The 12157-nt window shown below is 43.7% G+C and overlaps 1 protein-coding gene across 1 annotated transcript in view; it reads right to left on the bottom strand.

Moving 5' to 3' along the window:
* Positions 1–12157, bottom strand: part of LOC124043159 (pumilio homolog 1-like) — a 57053-nt gene that overhangs the window by 39452 nt on the left and 5444 nt on the right. The window contains 6 exon segments of the mRNA XM_046361410.1: positions 3284–3474; positions 3601–3694; positions 3977–4045; positions 8482–8604; positions 9627–9658; positions 9661–9798. Of these exon segments, the coding sequence (XP_046217366.1) occupies positions 3284–3474; positions 3601–3694; positions 3977–4045; positions 8482–8604; positions 9627–9658; positions 9661–9787 (636 nt within the window). The 5' untranslated portion in view covers positions 9788–9798.

Genomic DNA, 12157 nt, shown 5'->3' on the forward strand with positions numbered 1-12157 from the left:
AAGAGACAGAGACACAGAGACAGAGAGAGAGAGAGAGATCTAAAGAGACAGAGAGAGAGAGAGACAGAGAGAGAGAGATCTAAAGAGACACAGAGAGAGAGAGATCTAAAGAGACACAGAGAGAGATCTAAAGAGACAGAGAGAGAGAGATCTAAAGAGACAGAGAGAGAGAGATCTAAAGAGACAGAGAGATCTAAAGAGACAGAGAGAGAGAGAGAGAGAGATCTAAAGAGACAGAGAGAGAGAGAGATCTAAAGAGACAGAGAGACAGAGAGAGATCTAAAGAGACAGAGACACAGAGAGAGAGATCTAAAGAGACAGAGAGAGATCTAAAGAGACAAAGAGAGAGAGAGAGAGATCTAAAGAGACAGAGAGAGAGATCTAAAGAGACAGAGAGAGAGAGATCTAAGAGAGATCTAAAGAGACAGAGAGAGAGATCTAAAGAGACAGAGAGAGAGAGATCTAAAGAGACAGAGAGAGAGAGATCTAAAGAGACAGAGAGAGAGAGATCTAAAGAGACAGAGAGAGATCTAAAGAGACAGAGAGACAGAGAGAGATCTAAAGAGACAGAGAGATCTAAAGAGACAGAGAGAGAGATCTAAAGAGACAGAGAGAGAGATCTAAAGAGACAGAGAGAGAGAGATCTAAAGAGACAGAGAGAGAGATCTAAAGAGACACAGAGAGAGAGATCTAAAGACACACAGAGAGAGATCTAAAGACACAGAGAGAGAGAGATCTAAAGACAAAGAGAGATCTAAAGAGACACAGAGAGAGAGATCTAAAGAGACACAGAGAGAGAGATCTAAAGAGACACAGAGAGAGAGATCTAAAGAGACACAGAGAGAGAGATCTAAAGAGACACAGAGAGAGAGATCTAAAGAGACACAGAGAGAGATCTAAAGAGACACAGAGAGAGAGATCTAAAGAGACACAGAGAGAGAGATCTAAAGAGACACAGAGAGAGAGATCTAAAGAGACACAGAGAGAGAGATCTAAAGAGACACAGAGAGAGAGATCTAAAGAGACACAGAGAGAGAGATCTAAAGAGACACAGAGAGAGAGATCTAAAGAGACACAGAGAGAGAGATCTAAAGAGACACAGAGAGAGAGATCTAAAGAGACAGAGAGAGAGAGAGATCTAAAGAGACAGAGAGATCTAAAGAGACACAGAGAGAGAGATCTAAAGAGACACAGAGAGAGAGAGAGATCTAAAGAGACACAGAGAGATGTTAAAAGAATTAAATTGCTCTATGTTTTAACACCCAATTAAAATGAAACACTCTGTCAATTCATAAGGATTTGTAAGACCCTTATTCTATAATAATGGACAGAGCCCAGTCTTAAAGTCAATCAGCAGAGTTTATTCACGAGAGTACTGAATACGATACAGTTTACCTCAGGTTATAAACTGAAAATTACGTCCTTAGTTTCAGCACCAACCCGTGCCATCTCCGTTCCAGTACAAAGGCTGTATCTCAAGCCTTCACACATCCGTCTCCCTACCAATTTAATATAATTTACGAGCCAAGGTCTTCTCGTGTAGATAAGCATTCTAGCCAGTCTGAAGATATCGTTAATTCATTTTTACCAAGGAACAGACAGTCATTGTTCTAACTCTTGACCACATTCACACACATGATATTCAGTACTGGGATCAAGAAAGAAAACTCATACATATACAGCAACATAATAGTATTCTGATTAGTACATATACAGTAACATAATAGGATTCCGATTAGTCAGTCCTGATTGAATTAGTCATCATTGATAAAAAATCCCTTAACAAGAGAGAGATCTAAAAAGACAGAGACACAGAGATCTAAAGAGACAGAGAGAGCGAGAGATCTAAAGAGACAGAGAGAGCGAGAGATCTAAAGAGACAGAGAGAGCGAGAGATCTAAAGACAGAGAGAGAGAGAGATCTAAAGACAGAGAGAGAGAGAGATATCTAAAGAGACAGAGAGAGAGAGAGATATCTAAAGAGACAGAGAGAGAGAGATCTAAAGAGACAGAGAGAGAGAGATCTAAAGAGACAGAGAGAGAGAGATCTAAAGAGACAGAGAGATCTAAAGAGACAGAGAGAGAGAGATCTAAAGAGACAGAGAGAGAGAGATCTAAAGAGACACAGAGAGAGAGATCTAAAGAGACACAGAGAGAGAGATCTAAAGAGACACAGAGAGAGAGATCTAAAGAGACACCGAGAGAGAGATCTAAAGAGACACAGAGAGAGAGATCTAAAGAGACACCGAGAGAGAGATCTCGAACGAGACACAGAGAGAGAGATCTCGAACGAGACACAGAGAGAGAGAGCTCGAACGAGACACAGAGAGAGAGAGCTCGAACGAGACACAGAGAGAGAGAGCTCGAACGAGACACAGAGAGAGAGAGCTCGAACGAGACACAGAGAGAGAGAGCTCGAACGAGACACAGAGAGAGAGAGCTCGAACGAGACACAGAGAGAGAGAGCTCGAACGAGACACAGAGAGAGAGAGCTCGAACGAGACACAGAGAGAGAGAGCTCGAACGAGACACAGAGAGAGAGAGCTCGAACGAGACACAGAGAGAGAGAGCTCGAACGAGACACACAGAGAGAGAGAGCTCGAACGAGACACAGAGAGAGAGAGAGCTCGAACGAGACACAGAGAGAGAGAGAGCTCGAACGAGACACAGAGAGAGAGAGCTCGAACGAGACACAGAGAGAGAGAGCTCGAACGAGACACAGAGAGAGAGAGCTCGAACGAGACACAGAGAGAGAGAGATCTAAAAGACACAGAGAGAGAGAGAGCTCTAACGAGACACAGAGAGAGAGAGCTCGAATGAGACACAGAGAGAGAGCTCGAACGAGACACAGAGAGAGAGCTCGAACGAGACACAGAGAGAGAGAGCTCGAACGAGACACAGAGAGAGAGAGAGATCTAAAGAGACAGAGAGAGAGATCTAAAGAGACACAGAGAGAGCTCTAACGAGACACAGAGCGAGATCTAGAGAGAGAGAGAGACAGAGAGAGATCTAAAGAGACAGAGAGAGAGAGAGATCTAAAGAGACAGAGAGAGAGAGAGAGAGATCTAAAGAGACAGAGAGAGAGAGAGAGATCTAAAGAGAGAGACAGAGAGAGACAGAGAGACAGAGAGACAGAGATCTAAACGAGACCACGTATGCAGTATAACCCAGTGCCGCAAGGAGTCCAGGTTGCCAGTGGTGAAGGTGGGTCAGCATTGATGATAGTGATCTATGTAGACATAGGAATTGAATGATGGGAGTGTAAATGAGGGTAGGCTACTTACGAAAGGTCCCTTACGGAGGCAGGAGTCCAGTTTCTCGGCGGGAGAAGAGGAGAGGACGTATTCTACCATACTGACTCCTAAGCCCCCGCTCTCTGACCGCGGTGACATCACTGACCCGCCCACCTCCCCACCGCCATGGAAACTCCCACCCGGCCGATGAGACACCATGATTGGCTGAGACACCAAGTGGTCTGGTCGAGGAGAAAGAAAAAGAGACCTATTGTCAAACGCATACATATTTGTCTGGGAAACTCAAGACTTGGTGTGGTGACACATTGGTGTTTCATTCCAGGGGCTGGGCTCACTCTCGAGCTTACCTGTGGCCCCCCATGCACCGCCCCTCCACTGGTCCAGGAAGATCCCTTTTGGGGCTTCGTCACTCTCCCAAAACTTCTTACCTGTCAAAAGCTGCTGTAAAAAGGAGAGGGGGAGGGGAGAGAAAGACAGAAAGAGAAAGGGAGGAGAGAAACAGAAAGAGGAACAAGAGAAAAATAGAGAGAGAGAGAGAGAGAGAAAAGTGAAAGAAAGAGAAGTGTCAGGGCGTTTTCCTCGGAATGACTAAATATAGAAGCAGGATTTATGGGTTACTTTATTCTGGGCTACAGTGCTCTTCCTACCACCATCACATGGCCTTCGGTAGGCTGAGTGTCTATGGTCCTCTAACTACTTGACCTGTAACCCCTGACCCCTTACCTCTCCCATGGCACGCCCCTCTAGAGCCAGAGCATGGAAGTCATGGTTCAGCTCATCCATTGACCGCCCCTGAAGAGAGAGACCAGGTTATAACAACACCACACCTACAGAGACCAGGTTATAACTACACCACAGAGACCAGGTTATAACAACACCACAGAGACCAGGTTATAGCTACACCCACAGAGACCAGGTTATAACTACACCCACAGAGACCAGGTTATAACTACACCCACAGAGACCAGGTTATAACTACACCCACAGAGACCAGGTTATAACTACACCTACAGAGACTAGGTTATAACTACACCTACAGAGACCAGGTTATAACTACACCTACAGAGACCAGGTTATAACTACACCTTCAGAGACCAGGTTATAACTACAATACAGAGACCAGGTTATAACAACACCTACAGAGACCAGGTTATAACTACACCTACAGAGACCAGGTTATAACTACACCTACAGAGACCAGGTTATAACTACACCTACAGAGACCAGGTTATAACTACACCTACAGAGACCAGGTTATAACAACACCTACAGAGACCAGGTTATAACTACACCTACAGAGACCAGGTTATAACTACACCTACAGAGACCAGGTTATAACTACACCTACAGAGACCAGGTTATAACTACACCTACAGAGACCAGGTTATAACTACACCTACAGAGACCAGGTTATAACTACACCTACAGAGACCAGGTTATAACTACACCTACAGAGACCAGGTTATAACTACACCTACAGAGACCAGGTTATAACTACACCTACAGAGACCAGGTTATAACTACACCTACAGAGACCAGGTTATAACTACACCTACAGAGACCAGGTTATAACTACACCTACAGAGACCAGGTTATAACTACACTACACCTACAGAGACCAGGTTATAACAACACCTACAGAGACCAGGTTATAACTACACTACAGAGACCAGGTTATACACCTACAGAGACCAGGTTATAACTACACCTACAGAGACCAGGTTATAACTACACTACACCTACAGAGACCAGGTTATAACAACACCTACAGAGACCAGGTTATAACTACACCTACAGAGACCAGGTTATAACTACAGAGACACAGGTTATAACACCTACAGAGACCAGGTTATAACTACACCTACAGAGACCAGGTTATAACAACACTACACCTACAGAGACCAGGTTATAACAACACCTACAGAGACCAGGTTATAACTACACCTACAGAGACCAGGTTATAACTACACCTACAGAGACCAGGTTATAACTACACCTACAGAGACCAGGTTATAACTACACCTACAGAGACCAGGTTATAACAACACCTACAGAGACCAGGTTATAACTACACCTACAGAGACCAGGTTATAACTACACCTACAGAGACCAGGTTATAACTACACCTACAGAGACCAGGTTATAACTACACCTACAGAGACCAGGTTATAACTACACCTACAGAGACCAGGTTATAACTACACTACACCTACAGAGACCAGGTTATAACTACACTACACCTACAGAGACCAGGTTATAACTACACCTACAGAGACCAGGTTATACACTACACCTACAGAGACCAGGTTATAACACCTACAGAGACCAGGTTATAACTACACCTACAGAGACCAGGTTATAACTACACTACACCTACAGAGACCAGGTTATAACTAACTACACCTACAGAGACCAGGTTATAACTACACTACACCTACAGAGACCAGGTTATAACTACACTACACCTACAGAGACCAGGTTATAACAACACCTACAGAGACCAGGTTATAACTACACCTACAGAGACCAGGTTATAACTACACCTACAGAGACCAGGTTATAACTACACCTACAGAGACCAGGTTATAACTACACTACACCTACAGAGACCAGGTTATAACTACACTACAGAGACCAGGTTATAATAACAGAGACCAGGTTATAACTACAACACCTACAGAGACTACACCTACAGAGACCAGGTTATAACTACAGAGACCAGGTTACACTACAGAGACCAGGTTATAACTACACCTACAGAGACCAGGTTATAACTACACCTACAGAGACCAGGTTATAACTACACTACACCTACAGAGACCAGGTTATAACTACACCTACAGAGACCAGGTTATAACTACACTACACCTACAGAGACCAGGTTATAACAACACTACACCTACAGAGACCAGGTTATAACAACACTACACCTACAGAGACCAGGTTATAACCACACCTACAGAGACCAGGTTATAACTACACCACACCTACAGAGACCAGGTTATAACTACACCACACCTACAGAGACCAGGTTATAACTACACCTACAGAGACCAGGTTATAACTACACCTACAGAGACCAGGTTATAACTACACCTACAGAGACCAGGTTATAACTACACCTACAGAGACCAGGTTATAACTACACCTACAGAGACCAGGTTATAACTACACCTACAGAGACCAGGTTATAACTACACCTACAGAGACCAGGTTATAACTACACCTACAGAGACCAGGTTATAACTACACCACACCTACAGAGACCAGGTTATAACAACACTACACCTACAGAGGCCAGGTTATAACTACACCTACAGAGACCAGGTTATAACTACACCTACAGAGACCAGGTTATAACTACACCTACAGAGACCAGGTTATAACTACACCTACAGAGACCAGGTTATAACAACACCTACAGAGACCAGGTTATAACTACACCTACAGAGACCAGGTTATAACTACACCTACAGAGACCAGGTTATAACTACACCTACAGAGACCAGGTTATAACAACACCTACAGAGACCAGGTTATAACAACACCTACAGAGACCAGGTTATAACAACACCTACAGAGACCAGGTTATAACTACACCTACAGAGACCAGGTTATAACTACACCTACAGAGACCAGGTTATAACAACACACAGAGACCAGGTTATAACAACACTACAGAGACCAGGTTATAACTACACCTACAGAGACCAGGTTATAACTACACCTACAGAGACCAGGTTATAACTACACCTACAGAGACCAGGTTATAACTACACCTACAGAGACCAGGTTATAACTACATTACACCTATAGAGACCAGGTTATAACTACACCTACAGAGACCAGGTTATAACAACACCTACAGAGACCAGGTTATAACTACACCTACAGAGACCAGGTTATAACTACACCTATAGAGACCAGGTTATAACTACATTACACCTATAGAGACCAGGTTAGAATAACCCCCCCTACACTACAGACAGAGAGACCAGGTTAGAATAACACCCCTACACTACAGACAGAGAGACCAGGTTAGAATAACACCCCTATACTACACCTACAGAGAGAGACCAGGTTAGAATAACACCCCTACACTACACCTACAGAGAGAGACCAGGTTAGAATAACCCCCCTACACTACAGACAGAGAGAGACCAGATTAGAATAACACCCCTACACTAGACAGAGAGACCTGGTTAGAATAACACCTACAGAGAGAGACCAGGTTAGAATAACACCCCTACACTACACCTACAGAGAGAGACCTGGTTAGAATAACACCCCTACACTACACCTACAGAGAGAGACCAGGTTTGAATAACACCCCTACACTACAGACAGAGAGACTAGGTTAGAATAACACCCCTACACTACAGACAGAGAGACTAGGTTAGAATAACACCTACAGAGAGAGACCAGATTAGAATAACACCCCTACACTACAGACAGAGAGAGACCAGATTAGAATAACACCTACAGAGAGAGACCAGATTAGAATAACACCCCTACACTACACCTACAGAGAGAGACCAGGTTAGAATAACACCTACAGAGAGAGACTAGGTTAGAATAACACCCCTACACTACAGACAGAGAGAGACCAGATTAGAATAACACCCCTACACTACAGACAGAGAGACTAGGTTAGAATAACACCCCTACACTACAGACAGAGAGACCAGATTAGAATAACATCCCTACACTACAGACAGACAGGGTTAGAATAACACCTACAGAGAGAGACCAGATTAGAATAACACCCCTACACTACACCTACAGAGAGAGACCAGGTTTGAATAACACCCCTACACTACAGACAGAGAGACTAGGTTAGAATAACACCCCTACACTACAGACAGAGAGACCAGGTTAGAATAACACCCCTACACTACAGACAGAGAGAGACCAGGTTAGAATAACACCCCTACACTACACCTACAGAGAGAGACCTGGTTAGAATAACACCTACAGAGAGAGACCAGATTAGAATAACACCCCTACACTACAGACAGACCAGGTTAGAATAACACCTACAGAGAGAGACCTGGTTAGAATAACACCCCTACACTACACCAACAGAGGGAGACCAAGTGAAAATAACACCCCTACACTACAGACAGAGGGGCAAGGTTACACTCAGAGAGACTGTCAGTAAAGAGTAGGCTCATAAACTCAAAGCTAGAACATTTTCTGATCTTACCCCCCCCCCCAGCCACCAGTACCTGGCTGTCGTGGATGTTCTCCCCGGTGGGCCAGCGGTGTTTGCCAGGCTGCTCTCCGTGCTGGCGCTGGAAGAAGTAGTTCACCATGGCATCATCCTGAGAGCGCCCCGTACCCACCACGCCCTGCAGAACACAGCTAACATCTCTGAGCATCTGTCAGTCTGTGTGACGTGTACTGCAGTCTGACATGACATAGATTTAAAAACCTACCAGCCACTCAGATTATTATAACTATTTTATTATTTATTATTTTATTATTTTATAATATATATTATATTATTTGTATTATTATTATTATTATTATTATTATTATTTTTTTTTAAATATTTTTTTTAATTGGCCAAATTATTTTCCCCCCACCAAAATTACACCAACACAAAAAAAAAACAGATGAGCATGCTTTGTTTCAAAAACAAATGTATTATTAGTAAGACGTAATGTGGTATATTGTTTTCATTTCATTTTTTGAAAGCTGAAGTCATTAAATCCAGAATATCACAGATGAGACAAATCTTCGCCTGCCCCTTTAAGGGCGGGAGGTTACCATGGTAGCACGAGTGGAGTCAGTTGAAACTCAAACATAGAAGAAGAAGAAAAAGCGGAGGAACACCAGGCAGTTGTACCAGCCACTCAGATTATTATAACTATTTTGGAATATTTTATTATTTTATATAATAATAATATAATAATAATAATAATAATATAAATAAATATTTTTTTTATGCCATTTACACCAACACAAAAAAAGCAGATGAGCGCTTTTATCCAAAACAAATGTATTATTAGTCATGTGTGCATACATTTCATTTTTTGAAAGGTGGTCCCAGGGATGAGACCCGCCTGCCCTTTGGCGGGAGGTTACCATGGTAGCGCCATGCTCTGAAACTCAAACTGAGCTACGGAAGGACCACGCTATATAGGAGTCGTAGTTATTTGAGCTATGAAACAAAAACGGCACAAATACTTTGAAAACAGCTACTGCAGCATTTATTTGACTTTAAAATGTGATCACACTTGAATTCACAAATGCGAGTGAAACGCTCGTCCCATGGAGCCCTGGTGAAATACACATCATCCCGGCCAATGCCAAAAATCTACTCGCATTTGCCAGGTGTTCATTTTATGCCCAGGTCTCCATCCCTTACCTGCTGGCTTGGTGGCGGGGCATGTGGGGTCAGTCCGGCTGGGGGGCGTGTCCTCCGCTGCTCAGCACCACCGGCATGCTGGGAGTTGAAGTTCTGAGGTGGGGGCTGAACGAGGCCTGCCAGAGCACTGCTTTACCCTTCAACACACACACGCTGCTCATTCCACCACGGCCTGAGGAAGACACACACACCGTTAGTTGAAATATTCACACATAACCGATATATCAGACAATATTTTTTATTTTTGTAGCTGAAAAAATATCATAACATCATGGACTGTGCTTAAAACAGCCCTCTAAATATACTCTGAAAGCAGATTTCTTAAATAGCCACTGACCAATTCCGCATTTGGTTAGTGATGTTTGAGACACTGAACAAGCGAAAGCCTATTTCAATCTTTCAAATCCAATTTCTATCTAGATATATCTACAGTGGGGCAAAACAGTACTTAAATCAGCCACCAATTGTGAAAGTTCTCCCACTTCAAAAGATGAGAGGCCTGTCATTTAAATCATTGTAGGATTTTTAATGAATTTATTTGCAAATTATGGTGGAAAGTAAGTATTTGGTCACCTACAAACAAGCAAGATTCCTGGCTCTCACAGATCTGTAACTTCTTCTTTAAGAGGCTCCTCTGTCATCCACTCGTTACCTGTATTAATGGCACCTGTTTGAACTTATCAGTATAAAAAGACACCTGTCCACAATGCTTCTTACGATTACAGGCCTCACTCATATTTTTAAGTGGGAGAACTTGCACGATTGTTGGCTGACTAAATACTTTTTTGCCCCACTATATATTGACAAAAAAACAAGATTCCATATGGGATTGAGTGATGGGGCTTTGCACAGATGGGGTTCTATCTAATGCGGGGCAGCAGTCAGGCCTCTGCACTCTAGTTATGAATGAGTCGTCCTCAGCCATATGGACGCATTAAAATATATATATATTACACCTTTATTTAACCAGGTAGGCCAGTTGAGAACAAGTTCTCTTTTACAACTGTGACCTGGCCAAGATAAAGCAAAGCAGTGCGACACAAACAACAGAGCTACACAAACAAACGTACAGTCAATAATACAATAGAAAAATCTGTGTGTGCAAATGAAGTACGGAGGTAAGGCAATAAATAGGTCAATAGTGGCGAAGTAATTACAATGTATACGAGTGATGTGCAGATTAGGATGTGCAAGTGGAAATACTGGTGTGCAAAAGAGCAGAAAAACAAAAACAAATCTGGGGATGAGGTAGGTAGGGGGTTGGGTTTGGCCATTTACAGATGGGCTATGTACAGCTGCAGCGATCGGTAAGCTGCTCTGACAGCTGACGCTTAAAGTTAGTGAGGGAGATATGTCTCCAACTTCAGTGATTTTTGCAATTAGTTTGCCGTGGCGCTTCACCTCAGGACGTGGCGCTTCACCTCAGGGCACCCTACCGTGGCGCTTCACCTCAGGGCACCCTACCGTGGCGCTTCACCTCAGGGCACCCTACCGTGGCGCTTCACCTCAGGGCACCCTACCGTGGCGCTTCACCTCAGGGACACCCTACCGTGGCGCTTCACCTCAGGACACCCTACCGTGGCGCTTCACCTCAGGACACCCTACCGTGGCGCTTCACCTCAGGACACCCTACCGTGGCACTTCACCTCAGGACACCCTACCGTGGCGCTTCACCTCAGGACACCCTACCGTGGCACTTCACCTAACAGTATACCGTGGCGCTTCAGTGACAACATTTTAGGACACTCTTTATTGAGCTGGACAAGCTTGGCGTCATCTACCGTGGCGCTTCACCTCAGAAGCAGTAACAGTTAGTTCACAGGACACCCTTTCACTTCACCTCAGGACACCCTCTCCCACTTCACCTCAGGACATGTGTTGGGTGATAAGTGTCCAGTGCACTTCACCTCAGGACACCCTACCGTGGCACTTCACCTCAGGAAGATCGTGGCACTTCACCTAACAGCCATGAAAAGACTTATTGAGCTGGCAAGCTTGTATCTATGCATAGAAATAAAGTTACAGAAACGTCTTGTCCAACTAGCGTAGATGTGTTGGGTGATAAGTGTCCAGTGTGTAGCGCGCCATAGGAAGATCGTCTCACAGCCATGTAAAGACTTAAACACACAGCAAATAAATCACACACAGCTTGTAACAGCTGACACACAGTCTGGCACAGCTTACACACACACACACACAGCTTCAACACACACAGCTTCAACACACACAGCTTCAACACACACAGCTTCAACACACACACAGCTTCAACACACACAGCTTCAACACACACTGCTTCAACACACACTGCTTCACACACACACTCAACACACACAGCTTCACACACAACTCAAACTACACTACTTTTAAACACAGTCTAGAAAGGATTCACACACACACTTGCAGGGACTGCAATCAACATTTTGATCCACCAGCTAGTGTTGTCGTGTATTTATTTTTATTTTTTCAATTTGACTGACAACATATTCTAATTGGTTTAATGTCTGGAGTACTGGAGCTAAATTGATAGTTTA

This window comes from Oncorhynchus gorbuscha, linkage group LG09 (genome assembly GCF_021184085.1).
Source record: "Oncorhynchus gorbuscha isolate QuinsamMale2020 ecotype Even-year linkage group LG09, OgorEven_v1.0, whole genome shotgun sequence".
Lineage (NCBI taxonomy): Eukaryota > Metazoa > Chordata > Actinopteri > Salmoniformes > Salmonidae > Oncorhynchus > Oncorhynchus gorbuscha.